Source organism: Phacochoerus africanus, chromosome 10, assembly GCF_016906955.1.
Source record: "Phacochoerus africanus isolate WHEZ1 chromosome 10, ROS_Pafr_v1, whole genome shotgun sequence".
NCBI lineage: Eukaryota > Metazoa > Chordata > Mammalia > Artiodactyla > Suidae > Phacochoerus > Phacochoerus africanus.
This window is the reverse complement of record NC_062553.1, coordinates 35,068,058-35,094,577: the sequence shown is the minus strand read 5'-3', so window position 1 is coordinate 35,094,577 and position 26,520 is coordinate 35,068,058. Positions and strand designations below refer to the sequence as shown.

At 36.7% G+C, this 26,520-nt stretch overlaps 1 protein-coding gene across 1 annotated transcript; it reads left to right on the top strand.

Annotated features, from left to right (window-relative positions):
• The first annotated feature begins 569 nt into the window (after positions 1–569).
• On the top strand, positions 570–26,276 carry YIPF7 (Yip1 domain family member 7). Its single transcript, XM_047799422.1, has 6 exons — positions 570–656; positions 2,427–2,543; positions 11,094–11,254; positions 18,950–19,095; positions 24,134–24,315; positions 25,785–26,276. The coding sequence occupies exons 2-6, from the start codon at positions 2,428–2,430 to the stop codon at positions 25,945–25,947; spliced, it is 768 nt and encodes a 255-aa protein (XP_047655378.1). The 5' UTR covers positions 570–656; position 2,427; the 3' UTR covers positions 25,948–26,276.
• The last annotated feature ends 244 nt before the right edge of the window (positions 26,277–26,520 follow it).

The following is a 26,520-nucleotide window of genomic DNA, read 5'->3' as shown; positions in this document are numbered from 1 at the left end:
ACAATATTATAGATGCCTTTCAATGGTCAAGATTAGCTCGAAAATGGGACAGAACATGGCCTATAAGTGAGGAGCACTCCTAGATTATATTAGTATATCCATCTTTGGTTGTGATTGAAAAGTCAGAAGCAAGTGGAAAAAAATCAGAGGTAGATCATAGGTAGTTTCCTCGATGTTGTTTATATAAATAGAGTGGTTCAGATTTGGATAACATGGATAATACTCATTTTCAGATTGTTTCTACACTCATCATGTTAAGATCCTGTATCTGTATTGATTTTTATTGCATATTATTAGGAAATCTTTTCCAGGGTGAATACAGTCTTATGGGCTATGAAGCAGAAGGAGTGTTAAGGCGTCTTATTTTTCATTGTTTGACTCAAATTTTAAATTTTAAATTTGTTAGTCTCTACATCATTTACTGTGTTGTTACAGTTTAACAAGTGTTAGAAGATACTGTATTTGTATTTGGCCTTTGCCAGGCTTTTTTTTTTTTTTTTTTTTTTTTGGCTGTAGCATCTGTTCAGAGTGTCAGAGTATAAATTTAGAAACTTATATATAGCCAGCAGGTCATCTTTTCATGAGCTGATTTGTTGAAAATACCTCAAGTAAAGCTACATTTGTTGGAGGATCTTTCAACCTAAAATAATATAAAGGTATGTGTCTGATCCTTCTAAAGAATTTGGCATTGAAACAAAATATGAAGATGCATTATTTAAGGACTCTAGTAGTCATATTACATAAAGCTTTGCATGTTCTGAAAACATAGCATATTCTCCAGTAAAATTACTACCTATGCTTTAAAATGACATATTTTCATGGACTGAGAAAGTTATGCTATAAAATTTTAAATTCTTTAAATCTGTTAAAAGACTTAATACTCACCTAGTCCTGATTTTAGTTTACATAATTCGTAACTACTTGTATACACATTACTAATGAAAAATCTTGATTTACTATATCAGATACATGAATCTGCATATTATTTTAGAAAAGCTTTCTGTATTTTTACTGAGCTGAAAAAATTGATATATTTGACACGTTTTCCTTGAATATTCCTGATTAATGAGGCCCTCAGAGCCAAGGCTGCTTATGCAATTTTATTTGAAATTTATTATAAGTAGTATTACATAGATTACTATAATTATATGGTTTACTCCTAGTGATTTTTAAATTCACCCTTTGAAATTGAAAGTTTTTCAAAGGAAAATGAAGATTAAGATGTTGAGTTGAAAACCCTATCTGTCTAACTGAAAAGATTCTTTAATCCATTCTCCAATTTTCATCCAAAAAGCCACCATTTCTCATCTTGCTATTACTTCCCTCACCTTTTCCTTCTCTCAAGTCTTCTTCCCCCTTGTATTCTAGCTGCTAGGTCTAAATCAAGATCATACATTCCTCTTCATTCCCAGAAGTGAGCAGAAACTCTGTAGAGAGTGCATGGAAAGGCAGACTGTTCCTATAGCAGAACTGTCCTTTCTTCTTTGACTCAGAAGCCCAGGTGCTGCAGGAAGGGCAAGGAAAAAGGAAAATAGTCCAAACCATTTTATTTTAGGAATTAGGAAAATAAAACTAGGAGATTAGTTCTTAGGTTTTTTCCTTTGTTTGGGGAAGAGAGGGGCTGCTAGCATACTTTAAAGCTGTAGGAAAAATCAAACTCAAGTATTATTATCAGACGTTTGCTTTCTGGCTTTGCAATAAGAGTATGCATGTGTGCATGCGTGTGTGTGCGCGCGCACGCGTGCATGCGTGTATGTGTGTGTTTGTGTGTGTGTGCACACTACACTTACATACATACATGTATATATTTGTATTTAAAGTGAGGAACTAACATTGTTTCAGAAAACCTTCTAGATATATACCAGCTTTTATACTTTTTCTCCTAAACTGCTGAGAAAAAGGCATTAGGTGAAGAATATACTGTTCAGATCAATTAAAGTCGATTTGATCAAAGTCACAGTCAGTCCTAATGAGTGAAAACTCCAGAAAAGTTTATTGAAGATATAGATTCTGGGCAACTGACCCTCAACTGTCAATTCTATTCAAAATCATATGCCATATGTTTTTGTTTTGTATTCTCCTGAAGTTAAATGCTTCAGCTTTGCCAAAGGGAACTTCAATTTTCTTAAATGGGGTAAATATCATGATCTCTAGAGACACTGGAGTGGCCACTTTCAAGTTTGAATATACTAATGTGTTGTGGCAAATAGACACAAATTTCAAATATGTACCCCCCCCCAAAAAAAAAGATATAGGTTCTATAAATGACTTTCTAGCATACATTTCCACACCCTCCCCTCTTCAAAGAATACCGTGTTCTTTAATTGGTATCCAGCCATATTCACATCATCTATTAATCCTTATAAATATCTCAAGAGAGATTTTATTGACTCGTAAATGTCTCAGTTTTTCACTTTTATTTTCAGGATGTCAAACTTGGGACAATTTGACTCTGACTTTTACCAATCTAATTATACCATTGAAAATCAGGAGCAGAGTGGTAATGAGCCTCATGCCTATGGAAATCTTTACGAATCTAGAAAGTAAGTACTGGATCTTGAGAAAGTACGTTCTCATTTTAAGAAGTCACAATATTTTGATGGGGTGTTTCGGAGACGGAGGTTTCCCTGGGCGAAGCAAGACCTCTCCACATCATATCTTAGTAAAGTGCCCAAGGAGAAATGTCAGGAAAGGGCAGAGAAATAAATTCAGTTCTCCATTAATGCCCTTGATCTCCTCAGGCCCACTTATAGGTGAATAACTTGTCTTCTCTTTTCAAAATATCACTTAACAATGCAGGCCCTGGACAAACAGAAAACATTTTCCTTTTACTTGATATTTTCCAGAACACTGCTCACGAAACAGATTTTATTCAATTTAATAACTATTTATTGAGCAACTGCTTGTGTGTCAGAAAATAAGAAAGGCCCTATAAACTCGAAGGTAAAAAAGAAATCCATAATCTTTTCTCTCACAAAATTTAAAAATTTACATTGGAGAGAGAGGCAATTAAGTATGAGATTATAAGACATTGTTAACAACTCCTAAATGGAATAGAGATAAACAAAATTCAGAATAGGTTGGTTATTTGAGTTGAGAGTTCAATTTGAGTTGAAAATAAATTTAAAAAATGATTAGGAATTTAGTATTTTACTTTTACTAGGATAGTTAGAAGAATTTGGTTCAAGTTCTGACTCTAGCATTTGTTTTATGTGACACTGGGAAAAACAACTTCCCTGAGATTTTTAAACAGAAATAAGGACACTGATAGTATCTACTTCATGAGAATTGTCTGAAGATCAATTGCTATAATGTGTAGGAAAGTGTGTTTTAAGTAAAACCATTATATAAATGTTATTTTTTTCATATAAATACAGCTTAGAGAAGCAATGGATACTTTGTTGTCAAGTCAATTAAACATTGTATTTGGTTATACAGCTGTTTCTTTGGATATTCTTTTGTGGGTCTAAATTAGTGAACAGTGGAGTTCCAGGAGTGGCTCAGCGGTTAACGAATCTGACTAGGAACCATGAGGTTGCAGGTTCAATCCCTGGCCTTGCTCAGTGGGTTAAGTATCTGGCGTTGCTGTGAGCTGTGGTGTAGGCTGCAGATGCAGCTCGGATCTGGTGTTGTGTTGCTGTGGCTCTGGTGTAGGCCAGAGGCTATAGCTCTGATTTGACCCAGAGCCCGGGAACTTCCATATGCTGCGGGTGAGGCCCCAGAAAAGACAAAAAGATAAAAACAAATAAATAAGTGAACTGTGAGAAGAGTCAGACCTTTCAACTTTCATAATAACTAACATTTATTGACCTTTTATGATGTATTAGATACTGTTCTGAGATTTATATAAATTAACTCATTAGATCCCCAAATAGCCCTATGCATGTATGTATGTATCTGTGTGTGTGTGTGTGTGTGTATCCCCATTTTAGACATGAAAAAGCAGGGGCCCCAAGAAATTCAGGGAATTGTTCAAGGTGCCATAGCTAGTAACACATGGGGTTATGATATTAGCCCAAGATTGTTCAATTACACACATGACTAGGGTGGACATATAATTTATTGTAAAATTTTTGAGTAAAATGTGTAATATTAATTGCAATGTTAGTACAGTAAGAATAAACTGGATAGTCTTAGGCAAACTGGGAGGTGTAGTTTTTGTACCTTTCCAACAAGTTTAGGGCAAATAACCACATAACAAATATTTCAAATTTATTAATCCTTGAAGTTTATTTTTCAAAGTTAGATAAATGCTTTGAAAGCTTCAGAAGAAGGAGGAAAAGACAGAATAAGTACATCAGGCAGTGGGGACTTTTCTGTTCCAACTATGCCCAGGACAATTTGGACATTGTTTTCACTGGCTGATGATTCCTACAGACCCAGGCAGATAGGTGTTGTTTTCACAAGCTGTGTTCCAGCTTCTCCTGCTGAACCACTGCTCTAAGGTAAGGTGGATTGTGTTTTTAAAACTTGCAAAGCTAAATATCTGGAATTTTATCTCATTCAGGCCCCTAGTCTGTACTGTTTAGCATTAGTCAGATTGCCATAAGCATTTCTTAAAAAGAAAAACAATGTATCCATCTAAATATTATCACTAGGCAAATTAAATGCGTTTAAATATATGAAAAATGGGGGAAAGGATCATTGCAGAATCCAACAACAGAAATAGAACTTGATTTTATTTCAGTTATGATTTACAATTGAGAAGGTCAAGAGGAAACAGAAAAGTACATGGTGGCACTGGGAGTAGTTTGAACATGAAGGTACTACAGAACAGTAACTCAAAATATATAATCCACATGAGAGCCATCTAATAGGGTTTTTTCAGCTCTGTTCTCCCCTTTTATTGAAAGGATCCAGTTGCCTTCTGTTTCTTTTCTCCCATCCCTTCTCCAGATGGAATAAACATCTGGGTGGCATCAGCAACCTACGTTTTTAGACAAAACTAAACTAAAAAGCCCAAGAAAAGAGAGACAAAAAGCTTCCTCCTTAAGCAGGGACTTATGCCATAGCCTTCTCCCCCACCCCACTCCACCCAATTTTCTTTCTCCACTTTGCCTAGACATTGAGATGACAGGAATGGGGAAACTAATATAACCAAGTGAGAAGAAGATATGATTTTATTGTGTCAGGTTGATGGCCTAGCCTCCTTCAGATGTTTAGCATTTAAATCCAAGTCCTGATTTGGATGTGATAACATTTAAATTTCAACCCACACTGCAAGTCTCAGGAATTAGAAAAGGGCATATTAGCTGTGGCAGTTTTATGAGGTACATAAAACATGGAGTCAGGCCAGTGATTTACTAGTGTTCATCAAAATAACTCCAGAGATTTGATCTTCTATTCATACAGTGAATTAAAATACACTCCAAATCGGAATAAGATGCTGATCATTTTGGCAAAAGACATAGGAATCCAGTAGATAGTTATAGTCAATTAGTCTTTTTTTCTCTATCTCCCTGTCCCCTGACCCACTTCCCTTCCCCCCATCTCCCCCATATAAGAGTTTGCTTTAAAAAAAAAAAAAAAAAAAAAGGAGTTCCCCTCGTGGCACAGTGGTTAACAAATCTGACTAGGAACCATGAGGTTGCGGGTTTGATCCTTGCCCTTGCTCAGCGGGTTAACGATCCGGCATTGCCGTGAGCTGTGGTGTAGGTCACAGACGTGGCTCGGATCCTGCGTTGCTGTGGCTCTGGTGTAGGCTGGCAGCTACAGCTCCGATTAGACCCCTAGCCTGGGAACCTCCATATGCCGTGGGAACAGCCCAAGAAATGGCAAAAAGACAAAAAAAAAAAAAAATCTGTTCTAGGAGTTCCCATTGTGCTCAGTGGGTTAAGAACCCAACTAGTATCCATGAGGATATGGGTTTGATCCCTAGCCCAGATCAGTGGGTTAGGGATTCGGCATTGCCACGAGCTGCAGTGTAGGTCACAGATCCGGTTCGATCTGGCATTGCTAAGACTGTGCTGTATGCCAGCAGCTCCAGTTTGGATTTCACCCCCTAACCTGGGACCCTCCATTGCCCCTGGTGCAGCCCTAAAATGAAAAAGAAAAAAAGAAAAAATGTTCTGCTCAATGAATGGCAAAGTGATCTGAAAGCCAGTTGAGCATACTTACTAGGACAATGACATATTTACATTTAAAAACAAGTTTTCTTATTTTAGAGTGAGCAAAGAATTTTCTCATCAAAAAAACAAACAATCATCCAGTCATTCAGATAGATGTTGTTTCCAATGCCTGAAGCCAATTATCTAAGCTATGTTTTCCCACTACATTTTCCCAGTTTTTGAAATGGGAAATCTATTCCAATGATTTAGAGTAAAGAAACAGCTATTTTTGCAGAAAGGTGACATCAACAGGAAAATTTCCTTTGCACGTTTCAGTAAGACTTTAACAGATCAATGCTGAATCATAACTTTTCTGAATCCCTAGACCTGATCTTCCTCTAGTGTTTTAAAGATAGTTAATGGCACTGTCAAGGCTACATAGTTACTCTGCTCCTGCTCAGCCAGGATCTGGGAATGTTACATAAGCCAACTCCGCTGGCCACCTTTTCCTAAACACACTGCCATCACACTGATCCTGTAGAGAGTATTCTTACCAAGCATACTTAAAATGTGGTTTATTGGCTCAACTGGAGACTTTCATAGGTAAAATGTTTCTGGGAGTCCAGACTACATTTTTTGCTAACCAACAGCCTGTTTTTGTTGTCTTATGATGTTTCAGATCATGGTGATACAAATTCTGAAAGCCTTCATAGTCTCAGGTTCCTGGAAGGGTGTCAACCTGACTGTGTGAAATACACATATACTTGAATATTAGCCCAAATGCAAAGACAGATTTACAATGAATTGTACTTATCTGAGGGTGTTTCTTACCACCTATTTTAGACCCCAGCTCTCCATATGACACAGGTAGTCAGCTCAGCACCCTATTTCCCGGGTCAGACTGACAGAGTAAAGCATCATCAACTGACCATCATGATGGAAGTCCAAACCTAGAGTAATAAAATATGTAGCTGGTGACTGTGATGGGACACAGAAAACTGATGCAACAAATACAGTTCTGCAACCACAGAAATTATACCTGAGTCTTCATGAGAGGGATATTTTATATTTGCACTGAAAGGTGAATGTTAACTCCTATTGCCTCAGAAACAGGTAAAAAATTTTCCCCAGCTGGAGGCCATGATGTATCCTAACACAATATCATCTAAGTAAAAACAAGCCTCTGTAGGCTAGTTGGAACAGTATAACCCTAAGTTTAGGGAGTGAAAAGGAGAATATTGAAGAACTGGTAAGCATTCAGAAGGCCACCAGGTATATGGCCCATGCTTCTTGGCTCAGAGACAGAAAGTCTGGCATGCGTACAATGGAGAGTATCCTGGTAGGAAAACTCAGGGTGGGTGGGATGTTATTGAAGTCATTCTGGGTGTTCTAGGGAAACTCAACTGGGGAAAAGCTGAAGATGATCAGCACAGAAGGGATACAGACTCCTGGTCTCCTATTACTGTTGTTTTCTCTGAGGAATTGATAACTTGGGAGACAACTATTTAAAAATACAGAAGATGCTGTTCCAGGTGTGTGGAAGGTGCCTAGGATGCTTCAGTGTAAGCCCCACGAAGAAAAGAGCATTCATATCCTTAGCTAATGCTTCTTGATCAGTTTTTGTGTGTCCGACACTAATTTGAATGGCTGTATTTATTCCAGCTAATTTAATTCATAGCAACCTTATGAGTTCTATTAATTGTCCTCATTTTACAGATGAGGAAACCGAGGCACTGAATGTGAAGTGATTTGCCTAAGATTATAAAACTGGGATTTGAACCCAACAGAGGGTTCAAATGATCTGACTCCAGAGATCCTGTTTGCTAACCACTCTCCTTGGCTCAGGATGCAGCTTTCCCATTGAACTGTCACACAGGTAGAATTGTAACACACAGAGTCAGAAAACAAAAAAGGGGAAACGGGACCAACAATGTGTCCAGCTGTTCTAAAGGAGCCGTTTGCAATCACCTCACAGTTGTTTGCAATGATTTTTACAGGAAGAGGAGATGCCGGCTAACAAAGCTAATCCTACCAGCCAGAATCTAAAGTTTATTTTGGTCTAATTCAGTTGAAACTTGGAATAATGTGCTGAGTTAGAAATCATCAAAATTCAGTATTTACCTTCTCAAAGAGCTAATTAAGATGCCCTGTAATCAAAGAGAAGAGGACTATTTTGTTGGTATACACTGCAAAACTTCCATTGCTGTGTGGGGTACAGATAGGATACAAATTACCATCTTAAGTATTGGGTATACTAATCTGACTCATGCAGTGGCCTTCAATAGTTCAAAAGATTAATAACTCAAGGGTACAGGCTTAACAAAGGAATAGTAAAGTGCCCAGTCTCACTCCTGAATTATTTTCATGAAAGGATACTGTAGGCTTGAAAGATGTCACTAAAATTATGAGAACTTCACTGGAATAGTCACTCAGAGTTGGTACTCTCTAGTTAAAAAAAGAGTAAGCCTAGGATATGTGTGACTAAATGTAGTTTAAGAGGTATGGTTACAATTACGGTTCATAGCAATTTTCAAAAAAAGACCTAAAACACAGGAATAAGGGTACAATGTTACAATTTACAGTTTGCTGAGTGGGGCTATGAACTAATAATGTGATTATTTTGATATTGCCTAAATTTTGTTCATTTTGATGTAGTGTTAAATGTTATAGGCAACATGTGCAAATCAAAGTTATGAGATAAAAAGAGAGGATTTTAGTTTAGATAGTGATAGGTGACTATGGTAATTTTTACGGGATAACAATTTTGGGTAAGGGATTTTGAGATGTTCTATGTAGGACGGATTTTGAAATTTGACTTTCTTAAATATATAGTGAGAGAACTTTAATATTATGCCTGCAACATAACAAGGACAGCAGAGGCCAAGCTCCTGATGAAGTTTTGCTGGATGAAGGAGCGGAGAAGGATGGAGGAAAGGGAAAAGGGCATGAATTAACCCATATATGGACAAATTCCTTTTTTTTTTTTTTCTGCAAAAATGTGTTTTTCTCTTTGTGGGAGAGGGGTTGTGTCAACAACACAGTGACCAGCTACATTTCCTTACTCACAGAGATTGCTTTGCTGGGAGTAATTGTGGGTTATATTGAGGCCAGGATAGTATCTCAGTGGAAGAGTCTTATTTAGATTCTGGTCCATTGAGTTGTTTCCAGTTGCTCCTTTTATTCTTCTAGAAATGCTTGCATTAAAAAATACAGATGTTTGAAATTCCCTTGTGGCATAGCAGGTTAGGCACCTGGCATTGTCACTGTGGTGGCTGGGGTTGCAGTTGTGGTGCAGGTTTGATCCCTGGCCTGGGAACTTCCACATGCCGTGAGTGTGGCTAAAAAAACAGGGACTATTTATCAAGCAGCAGGTCATTCAGATTCTTATTTATAATACATTTCTCCCAATATTTCTGATAGTAGACCTCCTTCGCTGAGGGAAAAAAGAAAATTAGGAACAGGCCGAAAGGCTGAATGAGCAATAACTATAATTGCATGTGCTGTGAAGGATTCAGGAAGGTCCCTGCCCTTAATGAGCTTACAACTGAGTTACAGAATGGTTAAGTGTATGTATCTCTTTCTATCTCTGTAACTTTATTTTCCAGAAGGGGTTATTTTCTCTGTCAGACTTACTCATAGAAGGGAGGTTGAGTGTGTGATTCTTAGACTTCATATTAAGTTTCACGTGGGAAGGAAAGTATAAGAAACCATTTTGTAAATATTTTAACACAAAGAGATCACAGGGAGCTACAAAGTTCAGAATCCTGGATTGCAGTTTCAGCTTAGCTTAAGGGACTTTGATGAAAGAAGTTTAAGCACAAATCTTCTTGTTTCCTTTCTTTGGGGTAAAAGCAATTTCAAATGACCAAATAACCTCACAGACCAGCCCTTTTTTCTTCTTTCCTTTCTCTAACTCTAGCAATAAGTTAGTTACTAAGATTTTTGTTTTCCAACTCTCTCACACAAGTGGTGAAATTAAAAACAAATAAAAGCAAGGAAGTATGGAAACATCATGTTTTAACAAAACGAAATTGCACATTTCAAAAGTGGGACAGGGAAAGAAGCTATGGAGTATTTTTACTCCGGTACTCAGAGATCATTTGGTCTCCAATAACTGTCTGGGAATGGCCAGAGCATGAAAGTGTGCTACTGGATGGACGACAGTCAGTTAGTATATTTATTTTTTTCCTAAGAATTGACTATACTATTAACATTGCGATTTTTTTTTTATTTGCTGCTTCTACAGGTTTGTAGGGAATGTCCTGTTTGGTGGTCGCCCCTGAAAATGCATGAAAAAGCAACATTGTGTAGGGAGCAGGACACTGCTCAGACAGGCAGCTTTAGTTCCCAGTCCAATACAGTCCAATACAGTCCAATACTATGTGATACTGGGCCAGGCATTCAGTCTCCATGAACCTGTATTTCTTTTTCTGTAGGATGAGAGTAAAAGTACAGTTTTTACCTTGCAGAGTTTTCTTACGTGAGAAAATGTGAAAGAAACTGTCCAGCACATTGTATATAATGTTAGTCAGCATGGATCAATAAATGTTAGTTTGGATCATCCTTCTGGAGTTTTCTCACAACTCAGTCCTTTTTTTGTTTTTGTTTTTTTGTTTTTTGTTTTTGTTTTGACTAAAGTTAAACTTTAAGCAAGGTAATTCTTTCGTGGGTAAATACTCATTAAAAACTAGGACATGGAGTTTCCATTGTGTCTCAGCAGTAAGGAATCCAACCAGTATCCATGAGGATTCCGGTTCAATCCCTGGCCTCGCTCAGTGGGTTAAGGATCCACTGTTGCCGTGACCTGTGATGTAGGTTGAATATGGTGCTCATCCTGCTCTGCTGTGGCTGTGACGTAGGCTGGCAGCTATAGCTCTGATTCAGCCCTTAGCCTGGGAACTTCCATATGCAGTCGGAGCGTCCCTAAAAAGACAAAAACAAAAAACCTAGGAGAAATCATAAAAGGAAAATTGTAGTTTCTTTCCTTGATTTGTTCTGCTAGGCCTTCCTTAGATGTATACATATCAGTATTTTCCTTTTTTCTAGGCAACAAGCCAGTGAGCAACCTCCATCTGCCTTCATCCCATCGGAGATGTTCATACCGTCAGGTTACTCGGGACAATTTTTGCAGCCAGCATCCAACCCAGATTATTATTCTCAGTCTTCTTACATTGACAGTTTTGATGAAGAGCCTCCTTTACTAGAAGATAAGTTAAGGATGTGCTATTAATGTGTGTACAACTTAAAGAATAATCGTGATCATCAGCCCTTAATGTGTGCTCTCAGCACGCCATGTGCTGAGGTTTTATGTGATTGTTCCACATATAAACAAGAATCTGCCAAACCAACACACTTAAACCATTGGGCGTTTGTCTCATGCTTGTGCAGGGAAAATTGGAAGTGGGTATGTGTTATAGCAGTGCTAGTCTTGCAGTGTTTAAATGTTTCTTTGAGGTTTCTTAAAAGTGGACTCCCTGATCCTTAGACAATAGTGAAGACATCTCTTGGCAGAGTGATTATATCAACATACTCATGCTTCCCACTCCAGTGAATGAAGCTACTTCTTAACAGCATATTTTACTGTTTTCTGCTAAGTTTGCCTTGGAGGAAAGGGGATAGTTTCTCAATATTTTTGTGTTATTGTCTTGGAGACAAGACAGTTTATTCCTTCCTTCCTGGCTCATGTGAAACCCCACTACACACCCCAGCTAGACATGACAAGCGGAGAGGAACGTCGTTCTAGTAAATGGCACTGCTGGTGGCAAGAAAACCCAGGGACCCTCACAGTTGAAGAATTCCTTCGAAGATTTCAAGGAGCTTCCATCTACTGATTTTTTAAAAATTAAATCCAGACCATTTACATCTGCTCCTTTTGCTTTTTTTTTTTTTTTGTCTTTTTGCCATTTCTAGGGCCGTTCCCTTGGCATATCTGGAGGTTCCCAGGCTAGGGGTCTAATCAGAGCTGTAGCCGCCGGCCTGCGCCAGAGACACAGCAACACGGGATCCAAGCGGCGACTGCAACCTACACCACAGCTCATGGCAATGCCGGATCCTTAACCCACTGAGCAAGCCCAGGGATTGAACCCACAACCTCATGGTTCCTAGTCGGATTCGTTAACCACTGAGCGACGATGGGAACTCCTCCTTTTGCTCTTAAGGACTGTCAACATAATGCCAGAAAACTAAAAATCAAGATTTAAATTTGAGAGCCAAGGAGACATAGTCACAGGCTGTTTTAACTCTTTCATGTGTAGTGCAATGAAAGCAATAGGTTAAAATTCTCAATGTTTTACATCAAAAGATCACTGTTTCTTATGAACAACCACTCACCTGATATTAAAACATTCTTATTGCTTTGCCTTCAAAATTAAAAACAGGATTTAAACCATTCAGAAAAGCAGAGATTTATAAAATAGATGTGTTGGCTCTTTAAAAGCCAGCTAAGTTTTTGGATTATGATTAACCAATTTATTCTAATTTGCCTCTGCATCTAATAACAACCACCTGAGAGTTATAAGCTATTCTCAGTAAGCATTTTCCTTGACTCTGCTGACATTTCTACTTAAAAAAATCAACTAATTATAAAAGTAATCTATATTCAATACAGACATTTGGAAAATGTAGAACATATGAATAAAAACAAAAAAAATCACCTTAAATTTGTCTCTGAGACATGACCACCATTAATGATTTGTGTAATTTCTTCTAGCCTTTATTCTCTTTTTCTATGAATATACATATATACACACACAGACACAGACTTAAAATGAAATACTATATTTCTTTGAATATATAGGTATTTATAAATACTTACAAATGAAAAGGTGGATCATACTCTGGACATAAAGTTTTGTATTTTTTAAAGTTGCTTTATATCATAAGCACTTCTACACCACATGTGTTCTTTCTTTTTTTCTTTTCTTTTCTTTCTTTTTTTATTTTATTTTTATTTTTTATTTTTTTATTTTTTTTTTGCTTTTTAGGGCTGCACTAGTGGCATATGGAAGTTCCCAGGCTAGGGCTCGAATTGGAGCTGTAGTTACCAGCCTACGCCATGGCCGCAGCAATGAGGGATCCAAGCTGTGTCTATAACCACACCACAGCTCACTGCAACGCTGTATCCTTAACCCACTGAGCAGGGCCATGGATTGAACTCGTGTCCTCATGGATATTAGTCGGGTTTATTTCCACTGAGGTACAATGGGAACTCCTACACATGCATTCTTTAACATAATTAAATATTTGAAAACATGATATATAATGGCTTCATAATATTTTATTATATAATGTACCCTAATTTAAACACACCTTAAGGGTTATAATAAATAATGCTTTGGTGAATATCATAGTAAACAAATTTAACCTGTTATTAAAGAATCTGTCCTTAGGATCGATCTATAACATTGAGAATACATTGTCAAAAGGTATTTACACTGTCAAATTCATTGAGAAAAATGATGATCCAGTACACCTCCACAATAGAATATGAAATATTTTTGTTAATTTTTTTTAATGGCCATACCTGTGGCGTGTGGAAGTTTCTGGGCCTTGGATTGAATCTAAGCTACAACTGTAACCTACACCATAGCTATAGCAATGTCAGAGCCTTAACCCACTGCTTAAGGCCAGGGATTGAACTCATACCTCTGCAGGGACCTGAACTGCAGTAGGGATCTTAATCTACTTGCTGCAGTGGGAACTCATATCTTTGTTAATTTAATAGGCAAGAAGGCAAAAACTAATACTTTTTTTCTTGGTTGAAGGACAAGTTAAACATTTTTTTTCCATATGTTTATTGACTATTTTTACTCCTTCCTGTTTTTCAAGATCTTTGTCAGATTTCCTATTGGAATTTTAGGTTTTTCTCTGTCATACATATGATATGTCATATATATATATATATAGATAGATAGATAGATAGATAGATAGATAGATAGATAGATGAAATATGGTAAAGATATAAATTACTGTCTGGAATATGTATTTTAAACTTTTTTCTCCTAGATTCTGTTTGCCATCTAATTTATTTGAGGCACATAAGCAGTATAATATTTATGTTTTCAACTCCACAGTACTTTTTTGGTAAATTTTATTTCCAATTGCTTTTTTGTTTACAACATATTTCTCCAGTTCTAGATACTGCTGTATCCTCCTGTAGATTCTTAAATTTTTAGAATGTCTTTTTGTTTTGCACTTAAATTTTTGATTCATTGAAAATTGTCTAGGTTAGTATATTCCCTTTAACTTTATTTTTTCTTTAATAATTAAACAATTTTTTCTACAGAAAAATTGTAACATCTTTTCTATTTGTCTGACATGCCTCCATTCTGACATTCTAAATTCTAATAGTCCTCTCCTAATGACTCCTTAAACTTCAAATGGGTAATATACTAGATTTCTCCTCCTAATTTGTACAGTTCAGAGAATTTCCTAGATTCTTTTTTCTTTATCATTATCCCCACCAAATGAATAGTATGTTAAAAGAGAGAATACCTAATATAATTTTGCTTTTCGAGTCTATGAAATTCCTAGACTCTGATCCAAGACTGTTCCTCAGGCTGAGTGACTTTGTGAAAGCCTCAAGCCTTATCTGTCTAAAAGGTATAAAAAAAAAGACTATAGGGAGGATTCCTAGGATAAGGTGATAAATGACATTTGCTAGTTTTTATTGAGCATACACCAGCACCACCTATAAAACTATGAAGCTATAATAATTAACATCCCTTGCACAAGAAGCATGCTATTTGAAAATGTGCTGGTTTATGTCTTAAAATACTTCATTGTCTAAAAGACCTGTTTGGCTTTATGTAGGGATAATAACACTTGCTATTTGATAATGTACAATCAATACTTTAACAAATACATGTTGAAAAATATTAGTCAATTCAAGTCTGTAAGACTAGAAAAATTAGTGTTATATTTGGTATTTATATTGCAGCATAGCCTGATGTTTATATTTGAAAGGCCAATGCCACAATTTGCATAGAAAACAAAGATATTACTTCATTTTTATAGCATATATATTGTACACTTTACTACCACTAGATGACAGCAAAACAATAAATTTTGCATTCAAGTTTCACAACAGTTTCATCTTTTATCTTGTAAAATAAAGTGTTATATTAGGGTATCTAAAATTAATAAATACATATGTATAGTCTCATTTGCATACCTTGTAATAAATATGAAAACAAAATATTATGAAGATGTATTCTGGTAAAAAAAACATACAAAATCTCTTTTCATATGAAATTATTGAGTAGGTCTTGTATTTATTCACTGATGCATGACAATGTTGAAACATGCAAAAGTTAATTATGTCACCAAATAAATGGTTGAAATCAAAAAGGCATTTTCATCTGGACTTTGTCAGGGATAATTATTATGATTTTTGAGGAAAAAGGTATTTTGAACTAAAGACCACTTCATTGTGGTAAATACTTAAAACATGCTGATAATTTAAACATAAATGTCTAAATAAAGTTTGCAAACAATACCAGGCTCAGGAGAAATATTTTAATAAATAATATTTCTCAATTTTAAAAATCTTCTTCTATATAGGTTAATGGGAACTTGCTGTATAGCACAGGGAATATTATCACCCAATATTCTGTGATGATCTATAAGGGAAAAGAATATGAAAAAGAATCAGTGTGTATATATGTATAACTGAATCACTTTTTTGAACAGCAGAAATTACAATATTGTAAATCAACTATATTTCAAAAAAACTTTAAAAAATGGAAACAATAATTAGAAATCACATTAATAAATATTCAAACCTATTTTAAGCCTGCAAACTGCCTACATTCTCCAAAGTGTATGTTCCTTAAGAAATTTATAAATATACCACGAAAATAAAAACGGAAGTTGAAATCAAATGATTCGCTCATTATTAATTTAACCAGTTAAATTCTTTCTTTTCAGCCTTGGGTTGGGCAGCAGTTGTCAACCCGAATGTGGAAAGAGTGAAAGATACCCTTTCTATCCGAGGTCAGACCATGTCTGGCTGACCTTCTGAAAATGACTAGGTCCCTGCTAGACCAAGGCCCCTCTATATCACAGTGATCACTGAAAGTCACTTGGTACTCCGTGTGTAGAATGAAGCTTTGCAGGTTGTTTAGCTGAATTCTACCCTGTCTGGTCATTAAATCCTAGAAAGGGAAGTTGAATGCCACATAAAAAAATGGTTTAGGGAGACAATCCTTCACATTGGAGAATTGGCCTCACGTCAAAAAAAAAAAAAAATACAAATATTATGAGATTAGATGCACACTGACACTACCACAGCAAATGATTAAAAGCATGGGTTCTTGGGGTTCCCTTCATGGCTCAGCGGTTAATGAACCCAACTAGGATCCTTGAGGATGCATGCTCAATCCCTGGCATTGCTCAGTGGGTTAAAGATCCGGCACTGCTGTGAGCTGTGGTGTAGGTCACAGACACGATTTGGATCCCGCATTGCTGTGGCTGTGGTGTAAGCCAGAGGCTGTAGCTCTGACTCGACCCCTAGCTTGGGAACCTCCTTATGCTCCTATGCTGCAGTTGCGGCCCTAAGAAGCAAAAAACAAAACAAAAACCATGGGTTCTTTTTTTTCCTTCTGTACCCTTTTACCAACGTCTCCCTATTTTCCCTACCCCTAGGCCATGGCAACCATTTTTCTGCTCTGACTCCTGACTCTATGACTTTAACTTTTTTTTTAAGATTCCACATACAAGTGATACCACATAGTATTTGGTTTTTTTCTGTCTGGCCTATTTCACTTAGAATAATGCCTTCAAGATCCATTCATGTTGTCACCAATGGAAAAATTTCCTCATTTTTCATGAATTAACAATATTCCATTGTATATAAACTCCACAACCTTTTAATCTATTCATCCATCAATGGACACTTAGGTGGTTTCCATGTCTTGGCTATTTTATGTAATGCTGCTGTCAACATGGGGGTGCAGACATCTCTTTGATATCCTGTGTTTCTTTCCTTCATATTATTTCCAAAAGTGGCATGTCTGGATCATATGGATCATATTCTATTTTTTTTGTTAATTTTTGAGGAAACTCCAAAATATTTTCTATAGTGGCTACACCAATCAACATTCCCACCAACAGTGGGAGGGCCTCTTTTCTCCAGATTCTCATCAACACTTATTTCTTGTCTTTTTGATGTTAGTCATTCTAACAGATTTGAGGTAATATTGTAGTTTTGATTGCATTTCCCTGATGATTAGTGGTGTTAAGCTCCTTTACATGTAACTATTGGCTGTTCAGATGTCTTCTTTGGAAAAATGTCTATGCAGTTTCTCGGTCCATTTTTTTTAATTGGACTGTTTAATTTATTTATTTTTGAAAAGCATGGGTTCTCGGTTCAGATTCTCCAGTGCTGAAACCTAGATTTTCTATGACTAGCTCTGTGACTTTGAGCAAGTTGCTAAATCTCTCAAAACCTCAGACATCTCATGCACAAAATAGGAATGAAATAAAATGAGCCCCACTGCATGTCAGTAAGACCAATGTACGTAAATCTTGTAGGGCTCACAGCAAAATTCAGTGAAAACATTCAGCAAAAACCAATTCTACTCTTTTTAGTTCAAGCATATGTACTTTACAGAAGTTTAGCTTCAGTTTGTCCTAACCCCCAGCTTACTCTTATTTAAATTTGAAATGATAGAAGGAGGGTAACCAGCCTGTTTATTAATTCCTAAGTAAAGGTATATTCTTTTCCCTTGTGAATGTCCTTTTTTTTCTACTCAAAGTCCGTCTTAAATTTTATCTTTATTGGAGTGGTGAGAAAAGTAACTGATGTGGTGTTAGTATTTATTTTTATATTCAGTGGATGTCAAATGGCTGGCTGGTTTTCTTTTTAATAAAAGAGATACAAGAGGAGCAGAATCTAGCAGAGGGTCTACAAGGTGGCAGTCAGAATTCTTTGAAATACAAGGCATTGGGGAAAAAATTAGAAATTTCTAAGAATGTCCATTGTGGCTCGTTGGATTAAGGATCTGAGGTTATCTCTGTGAGGATGCAGGTTTGATCCCTGGCCTTGCTCAGTGAGTTAAGGATCCAGCATTGCTGCAAGCTGTGGTGTAGGCCCCAGATACAGCTCTGATTCAACCCCTACCCTGAGAACTTCCATATGCTTCAGGGGTGGCCCTAAAAAGAAAAAAAAAAAGAAATATCTAAATGAGTTTGGGTTCACGGACACTGAGCCCCAATGATATTGGATATTTCGTTCTACCATCACCACTCCTAAAAGACAAAGTTTAACTTGTCTCAAGATTTTCATCTCTGAAAACACAGACTCAACAACACAGAGCATTGGCTTTATTAAAATACGTGTGCATGCCATGGTTACTTTTACTTGTGAAAGAGCCATTGCCTTTTCTCCTCTGTGGGGTTTCAGGTAGTTATCCTAGGATTGCTCTTCCCATCAGGCAGGTGGAAAGTAAAACACCTGACCCAGGCTAAATATCTTTAGCTAACACGGCTAATTGAAATTTATGCATGTTTGAGTAGACAAATTTCAAAAGTGTTAGCAATAGAAAATGCAGAAAAAGGAAATAGCTAAATGGGCATTGAAATGGGACTTCTGGTTTGTTAGCTACCATTTTATTATTGTTATTGTAGAATGTTCCTCTTTTGGGCTAAATTTTAAGCTTATATTTGCAGCATCAGGCAGGAAAATCTTTCCTTGATGGAGTTTTTTCTCTAAAATATATCTTTTAGTGCATTGCTAACAAACTCTTTGCTATGTATTATGTAGAATTTAGACTATGAAGGTATAACAATCAGATTAAAGTGCTAAAAAATCAATCATATATGTTAACTTTAAGTAAAAAATATTACTCATGTTTATTCTTCTATATTTATATTATCTCTCTCTCTCTTTATTGTTTTTGCAGAACTTGGAATTAATTTTGACCACATATGGCAAAAAACCTTGACAGTGTTAAACCCACTGAAACCAGCAGATGGCAGCATTATGAATGAAACAGACCTCACTGGGCCTATCCTGTTCTTCGTGGCCCTAGGAACTACCTTACTTCTGGTAATGACGCTAGATTTTTTTTTTTTTTAATTGAAGTAACTGTGGCTTATAATATTATCTAAGTTTCATGTATACAGCATTGTATTTATACCTCTGTATACAGCAAAGCACTAGATTTTAATGCATGTCCTTTCAAATGTCATTTTTGAAGAGGTCTTTGTAGATACAGAAGTATGTCCCTTTATGATGTGAAAATCATTTAATTCCTAACTACTATTCTTTTGGTGAGAGAGACATACATATACATTTTTTTTTCCTTTTCTTTTTATGGCTGCACCTACAGCACATGGAAGTTCCTAGACCAGGGTCAAATTGGAGCTGCAGCTGCTGGCCTACGCCACAGCCATGGCAGGTAACACCAAATCCAAGCCACATCTGCGACCTGTGACACAGTTTGCAGCTATGACAGATCCTTAATCCACTGAACGAGGCCAGGGATCAAATCCGCATCCTTACAGACACTCTGTCAGGTTTTTAACTCTCTGAGCCACAACAGGAACTCTGAAAAAGACATGTTTAATGGAACCATAATGACAAAGAGAAACTACCATCGGGTATTACAACAAGTAAAAAAAACCCTAAATTTAAATAGAATTTCAAAAATCCAAATCACCAAGTCAGATTTTCTACAAATGAGGAAATTATGTACTTGATTTTCATACTTGGATTTGGGAAATATAGGGCCCAAATTTTATTTCCTTTTTTCTGTTATGATATTGGATAAATTCCCTCTCCTTTCTTTGCTGCTGTGTATCTTTAACCTCTTTCAAATATTCTGTGGGGTATGAAATGAGTCTCCTTGTTTCTGGTTAGGCTACTCTGAAGAAACTGACTTGCAACAATAACCCGTGATTCGTTTATTCAGCCCATATATTTCCCCTATCATTTTAGTTTCCCTTTGTTTAATGAAGGCATTTTTTTTCCCCCTCTGACTTCACCATTTGTCTTGTGTATAGCCTTTTTCATTCTTTAAATCTGGGAGTAAAAATATTAGAAATCACTAAAAAAGAAAAATACATTTCCACCTGAGTTAACCATTCTAATTCATAGTTTAGAAAAATGTTTTCTCCACCCCCCTCCAAAAAAAGGAAGAAAAAGAAAAAAATGAGAAAGGCCTGTGATTGTATATGAAGGAGGTAATGATAATACATTAAAAACAGGATGAAAAAGATGGGCAAGCTAGTCTGGAAAGTACAGTTTCATTAAGGCACTAAAAGATAAACTTGGCAAGAGAAGTAATATAGGAAATGAAAGATTCCAGGGGAGTTCCCATTGTGGCTCAGTGGGTTATAAACCCAACTAGTATCCATGAAGATGCGGGTTTGATCCCTGGCCTCGATCAAGTAGGTTAAGGATGTGGTGTAACTGCGAGCTGTGGTGTAGACCTGCAGCTGAGGCTCCAATTTGACCTCTAGCCTGGGAACTTCCATATGCTGCAGGTCTGGCCCTAAAAAGCGGAAAAAAAAAAAAAAAAAGATTCTAGGAAAAGCCTTTAAAGTAACTATTCAGGTCATTTCCTCTTCTTACAATAAAATAATTGCTTTTTCTCTAATGTAGCTATACTTCTCAAAAGTAGCTGTGAAATGTATTTGCAACTAAATGAATTCTCACTTCTCTTTATTAATTACATAACACTAATCAAAATTCTGATAGAAATCTAGTTTCTGCATTGGAATGTGGTCAATAATTACATCATGTTTATCCAATATGGTAGTACTTGGTTATAGCATCTTATTTCTTCCTTTGAACCACAGCAAATGCAAATACCCTACAAATCTAATGCTACATCAACCAGAGTTTTAATTTAGTCTCTAATGTCCCTTCTGTCTTTGTCATAGTAATTTGATAATCTTAGATTAAGCTGCTAAGTAAGACCGTGTCAATTAATCAAATAGAAACAATCAATTTAATATATTAACTCATCTTTCTTTTTCAAGTAATTTGTAATATAACAGCTGTTTGTTTTTCTGTAGAAAATATTACTATTTCATCTCTTAAAGGAAAGCATGAATCCCATTAAGACCTTGTTTTAAATTAGTTGGAATTATTTAAATATCCTCTTTTTGTTTTAAATACAAAGCAATCCTGGCATAGGAAAGTGGAAAAAACTGGATCTGCCTCGAATTTTGCCTCTAGGGGTGATCCCTAACCTTTTGTTTACTATTTCTAGACCTTCATTTTTTTTTTTTAAGGTTTCCTTTCAGTTCTGAGATTTGGGGAAATATGTGAAAATGCATATTTTCTCAAAATTTTTAGGCAAACCTTTTCACTTCAGTTTCACCATTAGATCTGGTTACTTCAGAACTGATTCTAATACAGATAGAACAATAAGGACCAAAAACCTCAACTTGATATTAGTAAAGCCAGATTTAACTTGGAGTCCATTTGAAGGTAAATTAACCCCGCCCTGGATATCTGAAATTAAAATGTAAAGGATGATTTTACTGGCTGGCATATGCATTCTACTAGAGAAAGCAAAACTAAATGCAGAAACAACATTCAAATCTGTTCATCTCTGGAAGTGTAAGGTTCAACGTCACCGCCTCATCATTTTTAAGATTTATGCTGATATAAGGCATAATGCCTTTGAATGGACTTTCTTCATGTTGAAGGAAGCAAACGAAAAAGAATGGCTTCAAACACTGAACACAGACTTAATGTTATTTCCTCTGAAAATTATTTTTACACCCAAAGCTATGAACACAAGTGTTTTAAAGCTATGGCTTTGGAGTTCCCGCTGTGGTGCAGCGGTTAATGAATCCGACTAGGAACCATGAGGTTGCGGGTTTCATCCCTGGCCTTGCTCAGTGGGTTAAGGATCTGGTGTTGCCGTGAGCTGTGGTGTAGGTTGCAGACGTGGCTGGGATCCTGAGTTGCTGTGGCTGTGGCGTAGGCCAGTGTTTTCAGCTCTGATTAGACCCCTAGCCTGGGAACCTCCATATGCATTGGAATGTGGTCAATAATTACATTGAGCGGGAGTGGCTCAAGAAAAGGCAAAAAGACCAAAAAAAAAAAAAAAAAGCTATGGCTCTGTTTAATTTTTCCAGAAGAGCTAAGAGTGTGATCTGGAAAAGGAACATGCACAGCTAGTATCAAAGCATAATCAGAAGAATAAAAAGTATTTCAAATAAAGATGTGGTAATGAGGGTGGTATAGGGATGATCTGAAAAATTTTCAAGTTAAAAAGAAAGTGAACATTTATTTTTCATTTCAATTACACCTCCTTGTTAGAATTTGAGACACATTAAAATACGGGACTGGCCCCCGCCAAGTGGAATTGCTCCTTAAATTGGATAAACCAACAACAAAAAGAGATAAAGAGAGAAAGTCGTAACTGATATGGAAAGGGACAATTTTACTACCTAATTAGTTTTATCCACCTTCTATTTACCTCATTCACAAAACAGTTTAGGGTCATGGTTACGAGTCCTTTGGGTGTAGGTAAGTTAGTTACAGCCATTCCTACCTCAGAATTATCCCATCCAATTTAAATATTAAGTAGAATGTTTCTCTAATATATGAAAGTGATTTGAAATTGTCACTGTTTTCCAAGTAGAGCAAACTCACCCGATAGAGTAGTACATAACCAATTTGTTTCTTTTAACATAACCATTAGTATTATTAGCATTATTTCACAAAATAGCCAGAAGGACTTATTATGGCTAATGCAGCAGAGAATTTTGCAGCATAGCCCAGGGACATTTTGTGAAAGGGTTTAGTAGTGATCAACTTCCCCAGCTGCAGAGGAAGACAAATTCAAAAATAACTGGACAGTTCTGCCTATTAAAATGGTCATAACATTCTCCATTAATTAATTGCAAAATAAGTACCTCTTTATTCTGTAAGACATAAGGACTTCATGGATAACAGTTACAGAGAAGAAAAAATGACAGCTAAAATTCTCTCTGAACCCGTTTACCAGATCTTCCTTGTTTTTGTATAATTTCCATGAAAATCAGTCAGCCCCCCCCCCAACATTTACCTACTTCTAACCAGCTTAATGTATATATGAAAATGACATGCATTCTTTGCTGGAGCTGTGGTATCCTCAAGTAGCAAAGATTAAAATATTCCCTGTTGAATCAATAGTAGTACGTGACTTTCCCTGGATGAGTTTAATGCAGCCACTTCAGCAACAAATCTTTAGTGCTCCGTAAGTGATGACTATTTTTATGAATCCTCAGATGATCAATGGTATATCCTGAACATTATTGACTTCCTTTAACAATACCTCTTTTATGATTCGTTATCAATTGGTTTATGTAAATCAGCTTTTCATAAGATCTATTCAGTTAAACTGGTGATGGGTATTAGGAAAGCAAAGGATTCTGTGGTCAGGTGAGTTTAGGATAGATAAGGTTAAATAAGTCCCCTTGTTTTAGGGCTTGTTAGAACCCCTGCAGATGTTAAGGCTCTAAATTTTGGAGCCAGACTGCCTGGGTTTAAAGCTGAACTCCACCACTTGCCATTATTTTACCTTGGGCAAGTACCTTAATCTCTCTGGACCTCATTTTCCTCATGTGAATAATGGTTACAACAATGCGACCTATTCTTTATATTGTTGTGTGGATTAAATAAATTAATCTAGATGAAATGCTTAGAATAAGACCTAATGTAGTAAATCCTATAGATGCTTGCTAATGTTACTAATATATCTCATAAATCTCCAAAATTATATTGATCTTTTTCATAAATTTATTTATTCAATTATTCAATGAATATGGAGAGAAAATATATCCTTACTTATGTCTAATACCCCTAATGGGAAATCTATGATAAAAAATGTAAACCCAAAAATGTAAGCATGCTTTTGCCATCCCAAATATATTGGGGGTGTTTGTTTTTGTGACCTGAATCCATATTACGGCCAGGTTTTTTGTTTTTCGTTTTTCCCAGAACTCCCAGTCTCTTGATGCTTATACTACAGAGAATGAACAACATTAAGCTGAGTGATTCTTAAATATTCTCTGCTTTGTTGGCACATTGATTTATTCTTGATGCTTCTGGACATTCAGACTGTTTTCTTCCCATTTTTCAGGCAGGAAAAGTCCAGTTTTGTTACGTGTATGGCATGAGTGCCATTGGCTGTCTAGGGATTCATGGCTTACTAAACTTGATGAGCTCTTCAGGGGTGTCCTATGGCTGCGTGGCAAGTGTCCTGGGTTACTGCCTGCTCCCCATGGTCATCCTGTCCAGCTGTGCCATCTTCTTTTCACTGCAGTAAGTGTCTGTGTGAGCTAATTGACCCCACAGGCACCATCATCGCTAAAGCTTGCCACACCAGTGCAACTGTTAACCTCTTTCGGAAACATTTTAGTTGTGGGATTGGGGAAACTGGCTATTAAAAGCTACATACAGATTCAGGAAAGTAGGTCAGTTTTGGCTCAGGTGCTGTTCCTATTTCGATGATTTAAAAAATAAATTAAACCAAGTTACCTTTAAAACTGGCCCTCTGTAGGCTGTCACATTCTCCAATGTGAACTATTGTCATGAGTAATATGCCAACTGCAGAAAATTCACTTGTTTGAATTTGGAAGAGTAAGTGCCTGGTGAACATTGACAAATTGCTTCAGCTCACGGCCACTCTGCCTTCTAGGAGGGAAGCAACTGTTCTTTCTCAGCTGGGCTCCTTGTTGTGCAGAATTCTCAGGAACCCTGATGAGGATGTTAACACCAGAGAACTTTATACCGTATATGCTCAGTTATTTGCTGCAAATAACATATGGCACAAATGAACCTTTCCACAGAAAAGAAACTCAAGGACTTGGGCTCAGACTTGTGGTGGCCAAGGGGGAGGGAGTGGGATGGACTGGGAATCTTGGGTTAATAGATGCAAACTATTGCATTTCAAACGGATAAATAATGAGATCCTGCTGTATAGCACAGGGAACTATATCTAGTCACTTAGGATGGAACATGATGGAGGATAATGTGAGAAAAGAATGTGTATATGTATGTGTGTGTGTGTGTGTGTGTGTGTGTGTGTGTGTGTGAGACTGGGTCACTTTGCTGCGCAGTAGAAATGGACAGAACACTGTAAACCAACTATAATGAAAAAAATCATTAAAAATATTTTTTTTCTTTTTTACTTCCTGGCAGTTAGTATTTGCAATTCAGCAATGTTAATAAGGATTCAGTAGATATGCTTCTGTCAGGTACTTTCCCAGGGCATAGGCATATCACTACTATTTGGGGTGGGGAGAACAAATTATGACATAGTCCTTTGTCACGCTGCAAGCCCAATTAGAAATAAACCCTCTTAGAAATAAACCCAGTTAGAAATAAATCTCCACAGTTCCTTTTTGAAGATAGCAATCTGCACACATCCATTTCAATATCATAAAAATCCACACCTACCAAAAGGAGGGAGGCCGCACACATCTGTGCCTTCCTGTCCCATCTGTCCCCTTCCTGAACTGTGTCAGGCTTTGCTTTGTGTCAGTTCTTCCGTTGGTATTAATCTGAATTTTAACTGACTGGAAAATGTACAGCTTCTGATGGTGAATTTGACTCAAACATTTTCTAACTAGCCGAGGCCTTTGAGTTCCTATGGTTCCTCACACTCATTTTACAAATAGAGAACATAGTCATAAATATTGTACCAAGGATATTTCAGAAGCAGCTGTGATTCAGTAAACTTTTTTTTCCCTCTTGGTATAAGATAACCATCTCTTTTGTTTTTGCTGTAGGGACACCTTTGGAACTGTGTTGGCACTGGTCGTCATTGGCTGGTGTAGTCTCTCAGCCTCTAAAATCTTCATTTCAGCCTTGGACATGGAAGGACAGCAGCTTCTCATTGCCTACCCTTGTGCCTTGCTTTATGGACTTTTTGCCCTTCTAACAGTTTTCTAAAGAGTATTTGAGATGGCATTACAGGATTCTATTTGTTTCCTGCTCAGATTAGCCTGGAAATATATTAGCATTTGAATTTGGTAATATGATTTCTATTTTATTGCTGTTGAGAGAATAATAAGCAGAGAGACAAAACAGCACTTAAGGATGGGACTCTAATAGGCTTTTTGGTTTGCATCATGATTTGCTTTCTGTTTGGTGCATTAAAACATTTTAGAATTCCTTAAACTGAAACGGAATATGGTTGTCGTACTGATGGACCCTGCTTTTCTCGATGGATGTATTTCTGAGAATTGTAAGTAAATAAAATCATATGCTGACTGGGTAAAGGAAATCTACAGTGATCCTTTTGAGAAAACTTCATGATGCTCCAGCTGTATGTAGGTGGCTTAGGTCAAGCTGTCCAGCACCTTTGGAGAATTGCAGGGGAGAGTTATTTAGGGTTTTATTTACCTGGGAGTCAAAGAATCTCCTATCTTTCAATTAATTTACTTTCACAACTGTTGTTCAGTCCCATTTGAACAATGCCTTAAAGCACCTCTTTTTCAAGTTCTCATTCCTTCTTACTTGGTT